Source organism: Gopherus flavomarginatus, chromosome 4 (assembly GCF_025201925.1).
Source record: "Gopherus flavomarginatus isolate rGopFla2 chromosome 4, rGopFla2.mat.asm, whole genome shotgun sequence".
In the NCBI taxonomy this organism is placed as follows: domain Eukaryota; kingdom Metazoa; phylum Chordata; order Testudines; family Testudinidae; genus Gopherus; species Gopherus flavomarginatus.
Genome location: NC_066620.1, coordinates 75,802,406 through 75,825,337, shown reverse-complemented (window position 1 = coordinate 75,825,337; position 22,932 = coordinate 75,802,406). Strand labels below are relative to the sequence as shown.

Sequence of the window (22,932 nt, the reverse complement as noted above, 5' to 3'; positions counted from 1 at the left end):
ATCTGCCAAATATTATTGCCAATAGTTCCTATGGTCTTTTTAGACAATTCCTTCTCGACTCTAGGATGCATCTCATTTTGTGCTAAAGAATAATATATTTTGTAGTTTAGAACTAAATTGCAATAAAGAGATGGTAAGAGAGAACGTATTAGATTTCCTATTTTATGTATTTATTCTAACTTTGGCTCTCACTGGGTTTCATTTCCCATGCCCTTCCTATTAAAACAAATAATATTTATTTAGGAGTTCCGCCATCTACAAGTCTAATATTATTTCCAATTCTCTAGTCCACTGAAGCCCTCCTTTTAGCCTTTTATTCTCCTTTCTCCCTTGATGTTTTTGAATACGTTTCTCTTCATTCCTTCGAACAATAGGATTTCATTTTTACCCTTATCACTTACAAATCTTTAATAATATTGTTTTTCCCCCCTCCCCCCACATTCTCTTTATGCTTCAATCCTTTTAGTGAAAATATGGATTTTTTCTACCATGTTTTGTCGTCTTATTTGGATTGTTTCCCTTTTGGATTACAAAATCAATACCTTCGCATTTGACTTTTAAAATTCAGGAGTGTTACTTATATTCTTTTATGCATATTCTAAACAATATTACAGAGAAAGGGAGAGAAGAAACCACATAATTTCCCTGCATCTAATCCACATCATAAACAGCGTAAAAACTGTCCAATTTCTGAATGTATTAAAAAAATTAACCAGATGATTAAGACAAATAGCACTGCGTTAAATATAACAGATGAAACAGAAAGCATATAACATCCAAGATCAAGGCCAGAAATATCAACCAACATATCTGCAAAAGTAAATCACTACAGTTAGAAGCAAGTGATCTTGGTCAGGCCATTGAAGACTCTGAACAATCAGGTCATCTCGCAGATTGAAATTTTTCTTATATATGACTTCAGTAATTCAAATAAACTTAACTGCTTTTCTGTCACATGTATTTAAAAAACTATTAGCAGCTTACAAGTTCTTGCCCTCCCTGCACCAGTACTGCGCATCACTGCTCCCTGCAACTTGCCTGGTACAATGAAGACCAAAGGGAACAGAGTCGTGTAACTCCACCTAAAGAAACAGAGAAGTGCACCCCCACCCGAAACCATGCTACAGAACAGACCAAAGACAGGCACCCTTCTTTAGCTGGCACCCCTAGAAGTTAGAAACCCTAGCCTTAGATAGCTAAATGCTAGAAGATATGCTGATTTTATATTATTAATTTATATTTATAATTCATTCATATTATTATTTTAAACAGCAGTGTCTGTCACGCTTCTCTCATCTTATTTTGAAATACCACATAGTATCCAAACTTGGTATGCAACTTCATTTTTCAAAATAGGATTCAAGAGGAAACACTATGTATAGGATTTCTTGTAGAATGTTTGGATTGAAATATTTAAAATAGATTGTAAGTTGTATTAAGAAGTTGGTTGGTTAGTACTTACTACAGAAACTGCAACTCCATATGTAATAAACACTTTAGTTTTAACAATAATATTTTAAATAAAATCCTATATACACAGTGTGACAGACTGCACCCTTATGTCATCACTTTGTATAGAATTTATCATAGTCTTGTAAAAGTATGCCTTGTGAGGTATCATTTGAAAACTCAATCTACTGAACGTTATTGTCCTGGTAAAATGTGCGTAGCAACATTGTATGTAAAGTTATAAGATTTTACTGTCAAACATTGCTGTTTAGAAAAGCAGCCCAAACCAGTTCCTCAGAGACAAAAGGTTAGCCATCACCTCAGCCAAGTGTCAACATAATCGAAGTGGACTATTACAGAGTTAAGTGGCCATTCTTTGCAGGAAGAAGGATATGAGCAAAAAATTTACGTCTTGGCAGACTAACTTACTGTCACCTGACCCCCAACTGGAGATGATTCTTAGAGAGAAAGGAAAGATATTAAAATGAGGAACAGCGGACACAAATCACGTCTCTCTCCTCATCTCTATTCACAGCATCAACGTTTGGAAAGAGAAAAGAGGCATCACTTAACTGGGCAAGTGATCCTGGGTGAGAGATTCAGCCAGACTGCTGTATGTGGTGAGAAAAATCTTTTTTTTTCCCAAGTTCACTTATTTGTTAAATTAGGTATTAGTTTGTGTTTTATCCTTTATTTCTTTGTAACCAATTCTAACTTCTATGCCTCAATACTTGTAGTCACTTAAAATCTATCTTTCTTAAACGTGTTTTATTGTTTTATCTGCACCAGTGTGTGTTCGGCTTGCAGCGTTTGGGAAACCCCATTTGAGGTAACAGGCCTTGTGCTTATTGTTTTCTATTAATGAAATGATAGACTTTCTTTGAGCTTGTACTGCACAGAAGGAAAGAGCTGGGAAGTACAAGATGCACATTTCTGGGAACATGCCTGGGAATGGGAATTTACGGGAGTCACTCTGCAATAGAATTCAGGAATGGCTCGCAAGAAGTACTCATATACACCTTTACCCCTGTCATAAACAGATAGCTAAGGGTTAATGTCTCTTTCACCTGAAAAAAAAAGTAACCTGAAGCACCTGACCGGAGGACCAATCAGAAAACGGGATTTTTTCAACTCTGGGTGGAGGGCTTTTTGTGGGTGAGTCCTTTGTTCTTGGTTCTTCTGTCTGCCTGACTCTCTCTCAGCTATGAGAAGGATTTCTATTTCCTGCTTCCTAATCTTAGGTTTCCAAGTTGTAAGTACAAAGTTGGTTTTTTTGTTTTGTATTTACATGTCTATAGTTGCTGGAGTGCTTTAAATTGTATTCTTTTTGAATAAGGCTGTTTATTCATATTTCTTTTAAGCAATTGACCCTGTATCTGTCACCTTAATACAGAGAGACCATTTGTATGTATTGTTCTTTCTTTTTTATATAAAGCTTTCTTTTAAGACCTGTTGGAGTTTTTCTTTAGTGAGGAACTCCAGGGAATTGGGTCTGCATCTCACCAGGGAATTGGTGGGAGGAAGAAGTCAGAGGGAAATCTGTGTGTGTTAGATTTACTAGTCTGACTTTGCATTCCCGCTGGGTGAAGAGGGAAGTAATTCTGTTTTCCAGGACTGGGAATGGGGAGGGTGGAGTCCCTCTGCTTAGATTCACGGAGGTTGCTTCTGTGTAGCTCTCCAGGAGCACCTGGAGGGGGGAAGGGAAAAAGGATTATTTCCCTTTGTTGTGAGACTCAAGGGATTTGGGTCTTGGGGTCCCCAGGGAAGGTTTTTGGGGGGACCAGAGTGCCCCAAAACACTAATTTTTTGGGTGGTGGCAGCAGTACCAGGTCCAAGCTGGTAACTAAGCTTGGAGGTTTTCATGCTAACCCCCATATTTTGGACGCTAAGGTCCAAATCTGGGACTAGGTTATGACAACCCCAATATAACGCAGTCCTCGGGAGACAAAAAAATCTCACCGCGTTACAGGTGAGATAGCATTCTATCAAACCTGCTTTGCCCCCTCGATCCTTGTTCTCTGACCGCCCCCTCCAGAGATCCCCATCCCTAATCACCCCCAGGATCCCACCCCCTACCCAACCCCCCGTCCCGATTGCTCCGAATCCTATCCACCCCTCCCTGCCCCCTGACAGGCACTCACTGGAAACGGCGGGAAGCGGAGCAGCCAGGCCCCAGTCCGCTCCACCCTGCCAGCTCCCAGCAACAGTACTTCGCTTCCTGCCATTGGTGAGTGCAGAGAGGTTGGGGAAAGGATGCCCCCCTGCACTCACCTGTGGCGGGAAGTGGAAAGACGCGGCCCCAGCCTGCTCCGATTTCCTTGCCCTGGCCCCAGCCGTGTCGCTGGGGGGCGGCTTGGGAAAGGTCCTACACTCACCTGCAGTGGGAAGTGGAGCGCCACAGCTGGGAGCTGGCGGAGTGGAGCTGGCTGGGGCTGGGCTGCTCCGCTTCCTGTCACCGGTGAGCGCGGGGAGGTTGGGGAAAGGACGCCCCCCCCATACTCATCACATACTCATCTGCGGCAGGAAGCGGAGCGCAGCAGCTGGGAGCTGGCAGAGTGGAGCGGGCTGGGGCTGGGCTGCTCCACTTCTGCCTCTGCTGGTGAGTGCGGGGGGGATCCGTTCCCCCAAGCCCCCTCCCCCGAGTGACATGGCTGCGGCTGGGGTGAGGGAAGCAGAGTGGGCTGCTTCCGGCCCCCCACTAATCCCCCGGGCCACTCTGGGACTGCGGGGCTCCCAGAAGTGTCCTCCCACAGCTCCTGCCCCCAGACCCAGGGGGAGAGCCCCTGACCACCCCCGAGACCCTCTGCCCCTTATCAAACCCCTCAGCCCCGGCCTGGCCCAACACCCTTAACACGCTGCTCAGAGCAGCGTGTCAGAGCTTTACCATGTTGTATGAGAACCCACGTTCTATCGGGGTAGAGGTGTAATTCAGCTGAAAGGAATTTTGCAAGCTAAAGAGAAAAGGAGTTGTTCTCATGGCAAAGCAGTGTAAAAGGCACCCAATTGGAGAGTTGAGAGGACACAGCTGTCCAACAGTCCAGACTGTAACCTGGAGAATGTTACACACAAGGTTTAATGCTCCAGGACAAATTCTGATTGACTTACAGCCAATTAATTTCAGTGAGGTTGCAACAGGTGCAACTCAATGCAAAATTTAGCTATAATAGATGAATAACCTAATTATCTGCAATATGGTCTAGTAAAATAATTACAATGTGATATTTTAAAGATTTTATTGCAGATAAAAAGTACTCCAGTATGACTATGAAAATATTCAAATGAAAACTGAAACAACATTTCACTTTTTGATGTCTATCATTGACAGCTGCAACATTTAGACAAATAGAAGTTAAACTGAACACAGAAGAGAATGCCTTCTCATTAAAGTCGTGCCTTATTAATTATGATTCTGGCTTATACGTCATCCCAAAATAATAATTCTAAAGACCAAATTCTACCCTCATTTATACCTCTATAACGTAACTGATCTTTGATTATCAGCAGGTAAGTATGCCCAGTGGTCTGTGATAGGATGTTAGATGGGGTGGGATCTGAGTTACTACAGAGAATTCTTTCCTGGGTGTTGGCTGGTGAGTCTTGCCCACATGCTCAGGGTTTAACTGATCGCCATATTTGGGGTTGGGAAGAAATTTTCCTCCAGGGCAGCTTGGCAGAGGCCCTGGAGGTTTTTCGCCTTCCTCTGCAGCATGGGGCACAGGTCACTTGCTGGAGGATTCTCTGCAGCTTGAGGTCTTCAAACCACAATTTGATGACTTCAATAACTCAGACATAGGTTAGGGGTTTGTTATAGAAGTGGATGGGTGAGATTCCGTGGCCTGCATTGTGCAGGAGGTCAGACTAGATGATCATAATGGTCCCTTCTGACCTTAAAGTCTATGAGTCTAACTGGAAGCTATGGAACTGTACAAGTGTAACTGAGGGAGAGTTTGGACCAGCGGTTAGAATATCATGAACAATTCTGAAGATGTATAAGCAGGAATATAATCCAGCTCTCCCTCAGTTATACTTGTACCATTCCATAGTGTTGCAGTGCTAACAGGAATAAAAAGTAGTAGAATATTATTTTAGTCACAAAAATGAGCAGATATCTCTGAATACACATGGGAGCAGAGATTTGCAGAGTAAGAAGAGGCCACTTTTTACAGAGGCACTTTTCAGAGCATCCACAGTGAAGCGCTGGTAAGGTGAGAGTAATAACCTTTCAACTACAGTAGGGAGCTCTGAATGTATTTGACAAACATTAGACACCATGTCTGCAGAATAAAAGCTAGATTTTAAACACATCTTCTTGTTTAAACACATCTTGTAACATTCATCTTGTTTCTTCATCAGACATGGAAGTTACTGGAAAAAGCTTACAATGACCAAGGGAAAAAAAATATCCACTTATGTACTTTCCCCTTAGTAAATTAAGGTACTACACAACTACAATGATGCACATTCTTCAGCAACACAAACCCATACAACTCTTCAGCTCTATTTGTCAGAATAATCATCCAGGTCATCCAAAGGTGAGACTGGATTTAAAAGAATCTCAGAGAAAACAAACAGTGGAGGAAATCTTAATGTCTTTCTGCAACCTGCAGGACTTTCCTCCTGAACGTGGAAGATACTCAACAATAAAAATTTTAAGACCATAAACACCAAATAGCCAGAACCAAATAGAGCTTTTGTTTAGAAACATACAAAACAATTTATATACGCTTATGGCTGACTACTTCAACTTGTGGTTTCAGCTGGCAAGTCAGCTAAGAATTTGTGTGTCATTTTAATTAGATTTTCTTAATTCAAAAGTACATTAGGATTAATACATTAGTATTCAGAAGTCTTGGTGGATGACCAACTAACCATAAGCTCCAAGTGTGATGCTGTGGCTAAGGCGGCTAATGTAATACTTGGTGTATAAACAGGGAAATATTAAGGAGCAGTAAGAAAGTGGTATTACTGAACATGGCACTGATAAAGATTATTACTGAACTACTACTTTTCCTTTCAAAAGAAGGAAACTGAAAAATTAGAAAGAGCTCAGATGAGTTACAACAATTTGAGGTCTGGAAAACCTACCTTAAAATGAGATTTATGAAGCTCAATCTATTTATCTTGTCTAGCAATCAGGGTTAATGAAACCATAACTGTAAATACTTATTTGGAAAAGTTAATTAAATCTCTTATACTTAAGTATTTAGGTTTTTATGTGAGTTGCAGAAAAATATTACCTTTCTTCATGATAGCCAAATACTGTTTTTTTTCTTAGAATATATATTTGTGGAGTTTGAAACCAGAAGGGTCCCTTATGTCATCTAATCTGACCTCCCAAATAACATAGGACATAGAATTTCACACAGTAATTCCTGCATCAACTGCATAACTTTGTGCTGAGTGAGAGTATACATTTTAGAAAGACATCTGGTCTTGATTTAAAGTCTCTAAGTGATGGAGGAATCCTCCTCATTTCATAAGTGGTTCCAGAGGTTAATAACTTTAATTTTTAAAAACATGTAGGTGCTCATCAACAATGAATTTGATCATCGTTGATGAGCACCTACATGATTCCGATAAAAGACAGCTCTTTAATCTAGCAGAAAAAGGTATAGCAAGATCTAATTGCTGGAAGCTGAAGCTATACAAATTGAGATTGGAAATAAGGTACATGTTTTTAAAAGTTAAAGTTATTAACCTCTGGAACCACTTATGAAATGAGGAGGATTCCTCCATCACTTAGAGACTTTAAATCAAGACCAGGTGTCTTTCTAAAATGTATACTCTCACTCAGCACAAAGTTATGCAGTTGATGCAGGAATTACTGTGTGAAATTCTATGTCCTATGTTATTTGGGAGGTCAGATTAGATGACATAAGGGACCCTTCTGGTTTCAAACTCCACAAATATATATTCTAAGAAAAAAAACAATATTTGGCTATCATGAAGAAAGGTAATATTTTTCTGCAACTCACATAAAAACCTAAATACTTAAGTATAAGAGATTTAATTAACTTTTCCAAATAAGTATTTACAGTTATGGTTTCATTAACCCTGATTGCATAATTGTGATAAATTTCTGTGATTCTTAAACCGTATGAGAATTTGGCAACTGGCAAAAAAATTACAGTCACAAGAGCAAGTGTCTAATTTAGATTTTAATCTTAAACTCAACAGCTTCCCCCCACCCCACCCCCCGCTATTACGGTGTTGTGTTTATTTCTATTTTCCTACGCCCGCAATAGACTTATAGATATTACAGTGATAGGTGAATGAGAAATGTTTTCATGTTAACTGGAAGCTTTTTATGTATGTAAGCGCTTTCCTTAAAGCTTTGTACAATCAGAATGCACTGACATTACTATGGCACCATCTAAGCAAAGTAACTGGTGACAAAGGGGGACTTTCCCCAATGGAACATACACAGAAAAGATCTTTTAAAACAAAACCCAACTTATTTTGCCAGCATTTTTCTCTATTTCCCCTACTATTATTGAAGATAAACATACTACACAACTCATTTTCTACTGCTTGACCAGGGACAAGTAATAATCCTGTGTTTATAACAAATGTCTGTTAAAGAAGAAGTGATCAAGGTTACAAATTTAGCCTTGTGACCTCAGTACAGCAACAGAAAAATGAGATGTTTAGGAGAAAGACAATTTAAACACCATCAGTATTTCTAAGCATTACCAAAAGAGGAAAGGTAGACATATACATTTGTTTTTTGAGCATGATATACAACTCTACCCTGATATAACGCCACCCGATATAACACAAATTCGGACATAACGCGGTAAAGCAGCGTTCGGGGGGGGGGGGGGGCTGCACGCTCCGGCGGATCAAATCAAGTTCGATATACCACGGTTTCACCTATAACGCTTCTAAGGACAGTGTTATATCGAGGTAGAGGCGTACTTGAATACAGGCCTAGAAGCAGGAAATGCTGGGTGAAATTTTATGGCCTGTGTCATGCAAGTAGTCAGATTCAATAATAATAATGATCCTCTTTTGGCTTTAAAAATCTATGAATTTTTAGCCCCATGTTAAAGTCACTCTTTAAAACATCATAATAATGATTCATTGACAAAACAGTAGAATCATTTCTGATGAAGATGCTCACTTAATATTTTTTCCAATACCCAAAATAGTTCAAAATAACCAAACCTGACTAAAGGGCAAAACTGGTTCAATCACAGGCTCTGTCAACATTTGGTAATCAATCTCTCTATCATAAAGTACTGTATATTGGTTCAGACAAAAAAAATTACTTACTAATATGTATTTTCAGGGTACAAGAACACTGTACTATTTAAATAATTGTTTTTGACTTGTGTTTCTAAAGATAAATAGACATTTGAAATATGAAAAGTCACAGTTAAGGTAACCAAAAAACCTTAGTTGTGCCCCAGAGCAACACCCCCTCCCACCTTTCACTCTTTGTTCTTTTAATATCTATTTTATAAAGATACATTTCTTTTTGGATCAAGGCCTTATTCTAAGGGCTTTAGAGGTCCACATCCTAGACCACACGCATCTCACGTGTGGAGAAAATACTGTAGTTTGACTCTTTTCAGGCTACATTCACTCTGATACCAAGTGTTACTTTCCACTGAGAACCCAATGTGCAGACACTAAGAAATTCCAGGCTTTCTTTGTGCTTGCTATTCTATTGCTGTTGCTCCCAGGAGTGGCTCAGCTTTATGAAGATGTAAATTCAGCTGTATCTACATGCTCACCAGCATGAAACCATGTATATAACAACAGGTACCATAAGACTGAGCAATCTGGCCTGACTGCGAATTCTGTCCAACATCACCCCTCTAAACGTTAAAGAACAAATTCTGCAAGGCTACTTGTCACCTAAGGTGAAAGACATGCCACATATACGCTGTTTAAAATGTGTTTCAGCTGAGCCATTGTCTTAGCTCAAGGGACTCAATTGGGACAACTTCCCTAAGAGACCCAACATCACTGCCATTGGCAATTAATTCAAACAAAATTAATGCCTATCATGACAGATCCAACAGTCAAGATCCCTAATTTTGATATCAGATGCCATCTTTGAGTATAACTCAATAGCTTCAGATATGGAATGATCGAATGTACTATAAATGAAAATAAGTGAGGTTTTTGTGACTCCTCCCTTTGTAACTATGGCCAATTAGAAGATGTAGCCCAAAATGCTTGTACAATGCTCCTCCCTCAGCTAATCAATGGTTAAGATACTTAGACTAACACACTTAATTTGAACGTCTATGTAGATTGTATACATAATGTGACTGCAACTTACTTAGTCATGTGATATCCTCTTAAAAGGCAGTCTAAGCCTGACAGGATACTTTGATTTTACTAATCTTGCCAAAGATGCCTTTCCCAAGATCAAAATGAATCCAATTTGCAAGCCATTGCAGTATAGAGACTAACCTTAAGTTTTTAGAACAAGTTGCTTTTGATATAAGACGTGACAAAAAAAAGAATTTTATATGAATTAAAAAAAAACAAAACAAAACCATGATTAACAACTGTGGCAACTTATAGACTAACAGACATTTTGGAGCATGAGCTTTCGTGGGTGAATACCCACTTCGTCGGATGCATCTGATGAAGTGGGAATTCACCCACGAAAGCTCATGCTCCAAAACGTCTGTTAGTCTATAAGGTGCCACAGGATTCTTTGCTGCTTTTACAGATCCAGACTAACACGGCTACCCCTCTGATACATGATTAACAACTGTTTTTCCTAAGTTTCATCTGTCAAAAACAATTTGTCCAAATCACTTCTAATTTGCATTAAAAAAGTATCTTCCAGCCACAGGCCATAGATACAGATTTAAAGTGGAAATGGTCTTTTGAGGAGTTTTGAAGAGTAGATGGGTGAATTAGAGTTTGTAATGGAAAATAAACCTCAACTCTACAAATCTACTGCATGTTCACAATTACTTACAAACACACACAAACTACAATAAAAGAATATTAAGGATGCAAAGTGAAGCACTCAAAAGTTATGAAATGTCAGAATGAGGTTGCCTGGGCAACTTCAATTTGCCTCATTGTGCATGTAAATTCATAGAATCACAGAAACGTAGGAGTGGAAGGGACCCAGATAGGTCATCTAGTCCAATCCATTGCACTGAGGCAGGACCAAGTATTATCTAGACAATTTCTGACAGGTATGTGTCTAACCTGTTTTTAAAAACCTCCAATGACAGAGATTCCTCAACGTCCTTAGATAATTTGTTTCAGTGCTATCTGTACAGTAAGAACATTTTTCCTAATGTCTAACCTGAATCTTCCTTGCTGCAATTTAAGCCCATTACTTCTTGTCCTGTCCTCAGTGGGTAAGAAGAACTATTTACCTATCTCCTCTTTAACAACCATTTATGTATCAAAGACTATTATGTATACTCTCAGTCTTCTCTTCTACAGACTAAACAGCCCCATTTTTTTTCAATCTTTCCTCGCAGACCTTTCTAGACCTTTAATCATTCTTCTTACTCTTCCCTGGACTTTCTCCAATCTGTCCCCATCTTTCCTGAAGTACTGGACACAATACTCCAGCTGAGGCCTTATCACTGCTGAGCAGAGTGGAAGAATTACATCTCGTGTCTTGCTTACAATCCTCCTGCTAATACATCTGAGAACTATGTTTGCTTTTTTTTTGCAACAATATTACATTAATGACTCATATTTAGTTTGTGATCCACTATATTACATTAATGACTCATATTTAGTTTGTGATCCTTTTCTGCAGCATTCCTTTAGCATTTTGTGTGCACACAACTGGTTATTCCTCCCAAAGTGTAGTACTTTGCATTTGTCCTTATTGAATTTCATCCTATTTACCACATGCATTCGACAAAGTGGGTATTCACCCATGAAAACTCATGCTCCAATATGTCTGTTAGTTTATAAGGTGCCACACGACTTCCTCCCAACAGAGGCAGCAAGGAGAGGCAGTACAGCCAGCAGAGCCAGAAGGGAAGAGGCGGGGCCAGTCTCTCCACTTCTGGCCACGCTACTCTCCCACTAGCCTCTGAAGCAGCTGCTGCTCTGGGGCTGGCAGGCTGCAGCCGTGCCACTCAGCCCTGCCCCCCAGAGCAGGCTGTGGCCATGCCGTCCGGCTCAGCCCACTGAAATATGCTGCAGCCGCGCTGCCCGGTCTGGCCTGATGGAGCAGGCTGTGGCCGTGCTGCCCAGCCTGCCGGAGGAGCTCCAGACAGGTCAGAGACATCCTCCCCTGGCCCTTCCCAGATAAGGTGGGAAGGGATGGTATGGGGAGAGTGTGGGTCCAAGACTAGGGGTGGGATCTTGTGGTGGGTGGTCACAGCGGTTACTCTCCTGACTCCCAGCTTCTCCTCCTCTCCCCCCGCCATATTTCCCACCAGTTGCTGTCCCATCCCATCAGGGTAAGCAGCTGGCGCGCCAGGACACTTTGTTAACTTAGGTTTACATCAGTGCCTGTGCACACTCGAGGTAAACAAACCATCTCAGCCCCACAGTGGCTTATCCTGATGGCCTGGGAGCCAAAGTCTGCTGACCCCTGAGTTACAGGTTTGGCTTATGAACGGGTTATAAAAATTTTTCATTTTTACTTATCCATCTTTGGGGGGGGGGGGAATTGGCTTACAAACAAACCGGCTTATGATCGAGTATATACGGTAATTAAAATCATTTCTCCAGTTTGTCAAGACTACTCTGAATTCTAATCTTGTCCTCCAAAGTGCTTGCAAGCCCGCACAGCTTGTTATTGTCCGCAAACTTTATAAGTACACTCTCTATGCCATTGTCTAAATCATGTTATGAAGATACTGAATAGAACTAGATTCAGGACAGATCCCTGGACTGGACTCAGGACCTCACTTGATATGTTCTTCCACCTGAATTGTAAACCATTGGTAACTACTCAAAGTACAGCTTTCCAGCCAGTTGTGCACTCATCTCATATTCGGTTCATCTAGGCTATACTTCACTGGTTTATGAGACAGTATTAAAAGACTTACTAAAGTCAAGATATAATACAGTCTTTAATTACATGATCACATACTATTCCCCTCCACCTCCATGGACACCTGCCTCATTCAATTCTACCAATGAATTACTGTAGCATAGTGAAGGAGGTAACTGTCTATAAGATCCTTGCCTTATTTCAGGGGTTCTCAAACTGGGGATCAGGACCACTTAGGGACTTGTGAGGTTATTACATGGGGGGCTGCAAGCTGTCAGCCTCCACTCCAAACCCTGCTTTGTCCAGCATTTATAACAGTGTTACATATATCAACAAGTGTTTTTAATGTATAAGGGGGGGTCGCACTCAGAGGCTTGGTATGTGAAAGGGGTCACCAGTACAAAAGTCTGAGAACCCCTGCCTTATTTGTCGACGAAAGGTATGGAATGAGGCAGAAAAAGAAATGCTGGTCAATACAGCTACAGGATGAGGGTAGGGTTTAAAAATGTACCAGAAACTTAATAGCCAGAGGCTAGTACAACAGACAGAAAAAAGCTCAACAAGTAAGATCAAGGGACAAAGTTTGGCACCATTGCTATAAACCCCTTTGCTGCTAGGGAAGAGGATGATGCTGGAATTCCGAGCAGTTGCTGTACTCGAACATTGCTTGGGGACTTCACCTTTATTATTCCGTTTCTGATTAACAAATCAGATTCCCCAAGAAGAGATGAGGCTCTCTCTCTTCTCCCCATTCCTAAATAGTCTCTTAGTTCCTGGAATGCATAAGGGTTCCCACTGCTCCAGGCAACAGTTTCTGCACAGGGAGATTCTCTACTATTCTGTCCTTCTAACAGCCCCATGGCTGTGGAGAAAGAGATGTAAGGGATTCTGCAACTTTTCATTCTCCTAATTCATGAACAGCTGCAATGCCTGTCTCTGCTGTTAGTAGATTTCTCAATAGTAACACAGAGAGACAGATATAAATCTGGTCAGTTTTGCGGCTTCTAAGGGAATTCTGAACTACGGTGAAACTGGTCATATTCATCTCAATTTCATTCTGCTTGCCAAAGCTAAGAGGAACAAATGTGGCACTGGAACAATCTGTTTAGAGAATCAGGGATCCAGCACAGAATTAGTTAACATTAAATAAGTTATATTTGCATCCATAAGGGCTAGAAACAATATTTTAAATGAAAGATCAAATTCTGCAAATATTGATGGTTTAGGCCTTGTTCCACTTACTAGGGGAAGTGTCCTACTTCCCAACCACAAGTAAGCAAGTAGACTTTTCTAGATCCAAGAGAGTGAGTGAAGTGGATTATTTTCTGGTTTATATATCATCAGAATTGATAGCTACATTCTAACTGCAGATGAAGTGATGAAGCACAAGAAAGAACGAAATCCCATCTTGGCTTTCAGATTCCAGCTTGTGTGTGCAATGCTGGCAGCTTTAAAACACAACAAAACAAAAACAAAAAAAGTGTAAATGCAGCATATTTGATACAAAAATCAGAGCCAAAGATGGAAATTGCAATAAAGGTTTTTACGGAGATGACTTACAGTTTAGCTAGCAACACTGTCTGAAAATATTTTACCTACTACCAAGTAACTTCTAGATAAATATATTTTCTCTAATCTTTTTTTTTCCAGATATATTATTTTGTAGTTTTGACAACATTCTGTGCATATTCAGCATCATTATTTTCCCACTAGTTAGTCAGTTTCCCCTGTTTCTGTGAGCCATTCATGGAGCAACAAAGAAAAAAAAACAACCATTTTTAAAAACAGGGAAGTACAACTGCATAAACATAAATATTGGTAGAAAAACTCAAGAGCACCTGTTTGTAACTCATTTTTTAAAAGCAATCAAATTTTACATTAACAGCATCCCTTTTGGAAAAGATATGTTCTCCAACACCTACGCACAATGAATACCTGGAAATTAGTCATGTGAAAACATGAGCAACGAAGTTGGTAAGGTAATATCTTTTACTGGACTAACTTGTGAAAGATGTGCTTTCAATCTCCACAGAGCTCTTCTTCAATCATGGGAAAATAGTTGTACTTAATTTTGTTTTTGTTCATATTACTTTGTTACAATTGTTGGCTCTGATTCTGCATACTGTTTTATATGGCAAATCCTGAGCCAGCGCACAGTCCCATTCATGATCAATGTAGTTGAATATTTATGAGTATCTTTAATTTCACTGTAACTGAGGAGAGCCTGGTTAACTCACAAGGAGTTTACATATTGGTGGATAGTCCCCATCACATCATCTTTTAATTCTAGATCTAACACAGGCATGTCATATGTTCAATTCATCTAAACCATAAACACTCCTCAACCTTCTCCTGCTCCCCCTTAAATCCATATAGAATAGGTGGCCTGTTGTCAACTCATTAAAAAAAATATTTAAGGCAGTGTTCAATAAGCTAACGACTATTTCATGCTCTCAGCTACCTGAGAGTCAGCTTCCTAACGTCTATACACATACTACTACATTGAATGGCTGTGGTGTGTGCTTTACGCATTTGGCTTTTCCCTGATTGGATTCAGAGATGCAAGAGTAGCCCCTCCTGATGCCAATGAATAGACTGGATTTACTGAATACTAAATGTACCAGAAGACAATTTTGAACAGAATCCCTCCTCCTTCCCCCAGCTCTCACTGAAAAACCACTAGCATCCGGCTCCAAACAGTGCATGGATGAGATCACAAAATAAAGCTCATCCATACAACTGTCATCTGCTTCTCAGTCGAGTCAGCTTCCTCTTCCACACAACGCTTTATATTTGAAAAGCGCCATCAGCTTTGTGTTATATTAGTAACCCATTCATTTCCACTCCAACATTTTCTTTCACAAAAGGCAAATTATTTTACCTTTTCCTGATAAACATTTGTAAGAACTCATGTATATCAAATATTAGAGAAGTAAGGGTTTTGTTAACAATTAGACCTTATCAAAAATCTCAAGATAGAGAGAAAGAAAAAGAGAGAAAGGAAACAGACAAATAAACGGGGAAATAATGGGTTTTCTCATTTCCCTTTCCCGTACATTAAAGGAAAAGTTGCATTTTTTCTAATTATGGGGTGGACGGGCTGCTGGACTCCAACTATGGGGGCGTTTTGAAACGGGGGGAGATTCAAAAATAAAAAGGACTCGATGAAACAACAAAATCCGTCAACGGAGAGGGAGAGATTTAAAAATAAGACGACGCTGGCTACAAACAATAAGCCCACACTGCAGGAGACTCGCCGTCCCAGGTGAGTGAGGACGGGAAGGGACGGCTGTGTCCGCGAGGGCAGCTGAATAGGGAAGTCTCCCTCCCTTCCCCCACCGCGGGACACGTCTGGGTCGGGCAGGGAGAGGAAGAAAGCGATTTAGCGGCTCCAGCTGCATCCAGCGTGGGCCAGCGGCTCGGGCTCGCCCGTGGGCAGCGCAGGCTGATGGGCGGGGAGCCGCGGGGAAAGGCGGCGGCCGCCGGGTGGGAAGGGTGCAGAGCACCCAGCAATCTGGGAGGGGTCGCGTGGAACAAACCGCGGGTCCCCGGGCGGACAGCTCGTAGGCTGGGGCACCGCCAGCCGCACACCCCCCAGTAGGGCAGAGGGTCGGCGGCCATGGAGGCGCACGGGGGGACGCCGCAGGGACGGACGGAGCAAACCCCCGGCGCCCCAGCTCAGACCACGGGGGACTGGGGCGGGAGCATCATCACTTACCCCCCCGCGAAGGAGACTCGCCGGGCAGGGATGTCCCTAGTGCCGCCGCTCACTGACCCGCCATCTCCTCGTCGCCAGGGGGCGGGACGCACCGGCTCCGGCTTTGTCGGTCTCACGCTAGCAACCGCTCTAACGTTATTCCCTGCACATAGCGGCTAACGGCACAGAGCGGAGCGCGGGCAGTGCGCAAGCGCCGCCCTAACACATACACACAATGCGCGGGGGAGGGGCAAACGGAGTCCGAGTCTCGACTCCGAGAACTACTGCGCAGGCGCTCCGGCGATTGAGGACGCCCCAGCGAACTCTCAATGCGCTTGCGCCAAATCCAGACAATGGCGGCGCAAACTCCCCTTAGAAGCGGGAGCATATTATGCATACGCCAAAGGGCAGAACGTGAAGGAGAAAAACATGGATTCCCTGTTGCCCGAGATTACTGCGCGTGCGCTTCACCCGCACACTGCGGGGAAAGAAACAGATGTGCTGAAGGGGAACAGTTGCGCAGTGCGCAGGCGCGTTCTGACTGCATACAAAGAAGAGCGCCGAATGCAGCAGCTCTCATCTAGACTCGGGGAGGTTGTAGCCCCTGGGGACTACAATTCCCAGGGATTAGAGGATGGCGCGCTGCATGCTGGGAGGTGTAGTCTTTGGAAGGACACAACGTGAGTACGTGCCGCGTTACTGGGCGGAGCTCTGAGGGTGACTCGCTCAGCTGGGGGCCTAGGAGACCGTTTCCTAGTTGGTTAGCAACAAGCGCCCAAACTGCTTGAGGTCAGGAGGGGAGGTAGTTGCCGCATAGCCGTGTGGGAATTGTAGTTCTGATAACAGCCCCGGGCTGTTTGGTGGGACGGGACAGTGAACGATACTAAACTACAGCTCCCGAGTGCTGTTGGGGGAAGACTCGGGAGCGGGAGGCTCGGGACGGCTCCTCGCTCCCACGCTTCTCCGGGATACAGAGAAGGGTCGCAGAGACTAGAGCCCGAAGTCTGAGCGGGCGTTTCTTCACGGCGTGAGACGCGGACTCTGCCCCTATGCGGGAGGCCCGGGAGGAATCCGACCTGGAGCGATATCAGAGAAGCCTTCGAGGTGAGCGGGGTCCCCGAGACAGCTGCCTCCTCGCTGCCCCCCGTCCTAGGGCCGGTCTCCGTGCTGCTGCTTATCCCCCTCTGTGCAGCGCTGAGCCTGCCCGCACTGCTCCATGCCGCCTACCCCCTTCTCCTGTCCTGGCAGTGCCCACTGCCCCGCTGTCTGAGTCGGTGCCTGACGAGGCCCGCTGCTTCCCAGTGCTGGCTGCTCTCCACTACCTACCTGGCTGCTGGCAACATGGTCCACTCCTGTGCGTGCTACCTCTTTTCCTGCCACTGCCCCGCCACAATGTGCTACGGGGCTTCTTTGCCTGGGGCTGCACCGCCTTCTCCACCTCTCTGCTCACTGTGTCGTCCCAAGTTTGAACTACAGTGAGGTAGAATTACGGGAGCTGATGCCCCTTATGCTGTCTTAACCATCCTAGCCAGTTGAATCAAGTGAACCAGACTGTGCCTGGGCCCACTGCTTTCAGATAATTCTACATACTTCCCCACCACTATGGGGCTGAGTCAGTGCCAAACTTCTACCACATCCCCATTACTCTCTATCTCACTGGGGAAGAGGAGGGACAGCTCCAAATCAGCTGCTTCACCCCCATCACCATTTCTTTAACACTTTGGAAGCTCCAGTAGCACCAACACCCCAGATCAAAACCACTGTTTACTGTCGATTCAGCTGGGCATTCTATCTATCCAGTGCTCAGAGCTTGTGTACACTTATATTTTATAGTACTCTAACTTGCTGGCTCAGGGGGGCGAAAAATCACCCCCCTGAGCACAGCAAGTCTGAGCACTTTAAAGCGCTAGTGTAGACAGACTCCCAGGGCTCGGAGCTAATCCCCTTGTGGAGGTGGATTACCAGGAACATTGGGAGAGCTCTCTCTCAGCGCTCATGCACGACCACACTCACACTTCAAAGTGCTGCCACAGGAGAGTTCCTGCAGCAGCGCTTTGAAGTTTCCAGTGTAGACATATCCTTCTCACTAAGGGGCTTGGACAACCTGAGTGTCTGTACTGTAGAGGAGTGGAGTTTTTGTGCAGTCCACAATACAGTTAGGGTTGCTTTGGAGGGACAGTGAAGATTTCAATTTTTTTCCTCCTAAAATGAGAAGTTTTGAAATTTGAAAAATTTCAACCAGCTCTAAATGTAATAAGTGCCACTGAAATTAAACACTTAATCTGCAGTGTGAAGCCTTCTTGTATACACATACAGGTTTTACCACTTTAGGTAATTAAAATGATGGAACTTCTGTAGTGTGGACACAGTGATGACATAAAAGCATTAGCAGATGAATAGCCTTTGTAGGTGCACAGAGGCCCATGCAACTAAGAGGGCAGGGGTATGGTGCTGCTGGAGTGGTGGTGGGGGAGTGTGTGTGTGTGTCAGCACTTGAAATCCATCCCAGAGTGGCACCCTCCAGCACTAAGTGCACAGAGTCACAATGCCACTGCAATATGGCCCAGCTACCCCCTGTATAGATGGAGGGGCAGCTGGGCCAAATTTCAGGAACATTGTGACCTCGTGCCAGATCACAATGCCAGTCCAATTTAGTGTGCATGCCAACATTCCCTGACCATGCAGCAGTGACTACCTCACACAGCTGGGACTTCAGCCAGCACCTGAGTCCTGATCCACCTGTTAAGTCCTTCTGCTGGATCCCATCAGCTCCTCTCTGGACCCCAGAAAGATCTGAGCCAAGGAACAAGACCTGGGGTTGAGGGAGGCAGGGGCTCCTGTATGGAGGGAGTGTGGTTGGGTCCCACTTTGCTTGTTATGCCTTCTTGCTGGAACCCACAGCAGCTCCTCTTGGTATGGGGGAGAAACAGGAAGCCTCAAGTTGGCAGGGAGGAATAAGGAGAGAGTGTGGAAGCTGTTTGTGGTCCCACCTTCAGGTGCATGGAGCTGGCTGCAGAGAGGCTGGCCCCTGCCCCTAGCACCATCATCTAGGGTCTCAGGGTGCTGAAATGAATCCCCCAACAGTCTGGACAGTGGGGAGCTGAGGCACAGTGCAGAGAGGGAGAGCCTTTGCTGTGCCTGGGGCAGGGTTGCCTGGTCCATGCATGCCAGGCTGCGAAGGCAACTTCCTCTCGGGGTGCAGGGCTAGATGTGGGAGACATGGGGCAGGGTTGGATGTGGGGAACAAAAGGGGGTTGGATTTGGAGACTCTAGTGCATGACTGAACAGTTGAATTGGCATGTTTGATGTGTATACAGTTTTTAATGCATGTAAGGGAATCCAAAATAACCTTTCAATACAAATTAAGCACTGGGGTGAGGCAGCAGGGCCTAGAGATTATGGGAGTGGAGGGAAAAGCTCAGGGAACCCGTGGGGCAAGAGGTGATTGGTGTGCGTGTGCCAAAATACAAGTTTGCCCAGGGCACCATTTTCCTTAAGGCCGGCCCTGCACACTGCATTGATGTTTATGAACTAGTCAAGTGGTCAATCAGGCCTTGGAGTACCATGGAGAAATACTCCTTTCTGTTTAAATAATAGACAATGGCTCCCATTAGTTGCCCTAATTCAGTTTGCTAACTCTACATGTCAAATGCTATCAATCTGAGCATTCCCAAGATTTATAAAAGCAGCAAAGAGTCCTGTGGCGCTTTATAGGCTAACAGACATTTTGGAGCATGAGCTTTCGTGGGTGCATCCACGAAGTAGTATTCACCTGCTCTAATACATCTATTAGTCTATAAGGTGTCACAGGACTCTTTGCTGCTTTTACAGATCCAGACTCACGTGGCTACCCCTCTAACACCAGATTTATAAGATGGTGTAATGGTGCCTTTCCCAGGACATTGCTCTGTGATGCTTTGCAGGGGTACGCATGGTTGTGAGGCACCTTACCACCTCCTGCCTTTAGTGTGAGAGAGTCTTGTCTGAGCGAGCTTGTTTTAGCTCCCTGAAACCACCAGCTTCTGGCAACATAAGCCCTACGTTCCAGGCTTCCGTAAACTTTACTGTCTCTGTGCAGGTTAGTGATAGAATACTAAGGACTTGAGGGTTGGTGTGTACATATGTAGCATCCAGACCTTATCGACTGAACACTCACAGGCCTACTGTTTCCAAAGGAACAGTACACTGCAGCTTGCTAACTATATTTTGGAACATTGCTCTTTTGAACACACAACACTTAGCTAGATTTATAATGAAAACAAGAATAAGTTTATTATCAAGGAACAAAGATTCAAGTGATAATAAGTAAGAATATTAGAAACACAGTTACATATTAAACAAAATTATAAATTTCTAGAGACTTAATTTAACTCACAATTTATCCTCCTGTCTAAAGAAGCTTTCCTCACCCAATTTTTTTTTTTCTCCAGCATCTTCAGCCAAGCCTGGTGGGGATCCTCCTTCCATGAAACAAACTCACTGTCCATTTACTTCTTAGGGCCAGCCTGTCCTCTTCCCTCTCCTCCCCAAACAAATGTTTGAAGTATACCCTAAGAGAGGGTTGCCCCCACCTTTCTGATTACCTCTTCCTGTTAGTTTCCTTCTGAAGTCCCTGCCAGCTGTTCATTAGCATTTGATTTAGAATGCTAATTGTTGCCCATTGTGAACCAGAGAATATTCAATTTATATGTAAACAGATAAATGTTTTTTGTCTGAAAGAAAACCTGCTTTTCATCTATGCTTGTGGCCTGTCCCTAGATACAGACCTCAAGAACATAATTTTCAGTGTGTATATATAAACTTCTTACATACCATCTGTACATGCATTTCCCAGTGATACTGATCACCAGTGTGACATAAGCTTCTTTGGGAGACCTCATATGACACTCTTTGGTAAACTAGCACGTAAATACAAGACCCAGAGGGTTCCTGTAATCCAAGGGTGGCCAACCTGAGCCTGAGAAGGTGCCAGAATTTACCAATGTACGTTGCCAAAGAGCCACAGTAATATATCAGCAGCCCCCCGTAGGCTCCCTCCTCCCCACCCCACTCCCAGTGCCTCCCACCCACCGACAGCCCCCACCCCCTGGTCTGCTCCTCCACCTCCCTCCTGATCAGCTGTTTTGTGGCATGCAGGAGGCTCTGGGGAGGAGGGGGAGGAGTGAGGGCACAGCAGGCTCAGGGGAGGGGGCAGGGAAGGGGTGGAGTGGGGGCAGGGCCTGTGGCAGAGCCTGGGGTTGAGCAATGAGTACCCCCCCAGCACATTGGAAAGTTGTCATCTGTAGCTCCAGCCCCGGAGTCAGTGCCTATAGAAGGAGCCACAGATTAACTTCTAAAGAGCTGCATGTGGCTCCGGAGCCACAGGTTGGCCACCCCTGCTGTAATCCTTATGCTCTCTGCAAGTTGTCATCAAGAAGGCTGTGTGCTTAGTGTGCACCAGGCCACTGCCATGTATACAAAATGATGCAAATTGAAAGAGGCACACCTGTCCTACATGCACACTATTAGTCTATTTATGTACTGTGAGTTAAATAATAAACTGGATTGATTTGCTGTGCTACACTTCTTCAGCCCCTCTCCAGTGTAGACAGGCCCTAAGACCTGGTCTACACTGGGAATGGATCGACCTAAGATAAGCAACTTCAGCTACAAGAATAGCATAGCTGTGGTCAACATATCTTAGGATAACTTACCTCGCGTCCTCACAGCATGGGGTCAACTGCCCCCGCTCCCCCCTCGACTCTGCTTCTGCCTCTCACCCCGGTGGAGTACAGGAGTCGATGGCAGAGCGATCGGGGATTGATTGATTGCATCTACACCAGATGCGATAGATGGATCAGTACCCGCCGATCTGGTGGGTAGTGTAGTCGTACCCTAGAGTGCCTTTGGGCTAATCCAAGCTGCATAAAGGCACTCTTAGTGTGGAATAAGTTTGTCCACGCTGGGCGTTAGTGCTGAATAGCTGTTGTGCTTTATATTCAAACCCTAGCTTATTCTGCACTAACTTCCTTGTGTAGACAAGCCCTTAGACTAGGAATGCCTTCTCACAAAACCGATATTTAAGAGTAATCATGTCCCTTCCAAACCCTCCAGCTGACATTTGTCATACATGTGACCTGTCCCTCCTCTCCTCTTTAGCCTTGTCTTCCCTTTATCAAGTCCTTGTGCTGCATACTGGTTTACCTTTGGCTATTATGCCTGGCTGCATCTTTCACAAGGTTTTCAAAGTTTGGATGTGCCTCCCTTTGTTTACGTGGATTGCTTTTGCTAGCTTGCCTAAAAACATTACTGAAATCAACTATTTGGGAAGTAGTTGAAGCGTGTTATACGTGTTCTTATTTGGTGTTTTGGCTCAGAAGATTAGTACCAGTACGTTATATCATATATTTTCCCCTTCTATTAAGTGTTTTTATTCTATTTTCTTTTTGAATAATTAAACTTTTACTTTTCTCAGTCTCTTGATCTGATGCTAAATAGTAGTTTCATGTAAAACTCACCCAGCAGATATTGCAATTCAAACAATCTGATAGTCAATGCAAGCAGTTTGGTTATCAGAAGTTGAGAGCATGAGCTCAGTTAACTTCAGTTGAACAATTAAGCAGTCTATTTCATTTTTTGAGGTGTGAGAAGTAAAAAAGGTTATCTAGGAAACCTAAAAGTCCTTTCCAAGGTGCTGCTCAAGAAAATAATTACAAAAAAAAATTATTTTTTTTTTTAGGTTACACCTTGAAATTATAAAGAGTTAACTTTTTGAAATAAATTTCTGAAGTTCTGTTTTTAATACAGACAGGATGTAGGTAATCATTATTCTTATGAAGTTGCATACCTCACATTACCA

The 22,932-nt window shown here is 43.5% G+C and overlaps 2 protein-coding genes across 19 annotated transcripts in view; one reads left to right on the top strand and one right to left on the bottom strand.

The window, feature by feature from the left end:
• CEP170 (centrosomal protein 170) overlaps positions 1-16,294 on the bottom strand; it is a 207,499-nt gene extending 191,205 nt beyond the window's left edge. For 4 of the 8 annotated variants that reach the window (XM_050950371.1, XM_050950373.1, XM_050950378.1 and 1 more), the window contains exon 1: positions 16,116-16,293. The gene's annotated coding sequence lies outside the window, so the exon portion shown is untranslated. Of the gene's footprint in view, positions 1-16,115 lie in introns of all 8 variants that reach the window. The other 4 variants (XM_050950374.1, XM_050950376.1, XM_050950379.1 and 1 more) reach the window with 2 other exon arrangements.
• A 336-nt stretch (positions 16,295-16,630) lies between these two features.
• The window catches only part of SDCCAG8 (SHH signaling and ciliogenesis regulator SDCCAG8), a 147,573-nt gene continuing 141,271 nt past the window's right edge, over positions 16,631-22,932 (top strand). For 4 of the 11 annotated variants that reach the window (XM_050950392.1, XM_050950393.1, XM_050950389.1 and 1 more), the window contains exon 1: positions 16,883-17,198. In XM_050950392.1, coding sequence (XP_050806349.1) covers positions 17,144-17,198 — 55 coding nt within the window. In that variant the 5' untranslated portion in view covers positions 16,883-17,143. Of the gene's footprint in view, positions 16,775-16,878; positions 17,199-22,932 lie in introns of those variants that run through there. The other 7 variants (XM_050950390.1, XM_050950388.1, XM_050950398.1 and 4 more) reach the window with 5 other exon arrangements.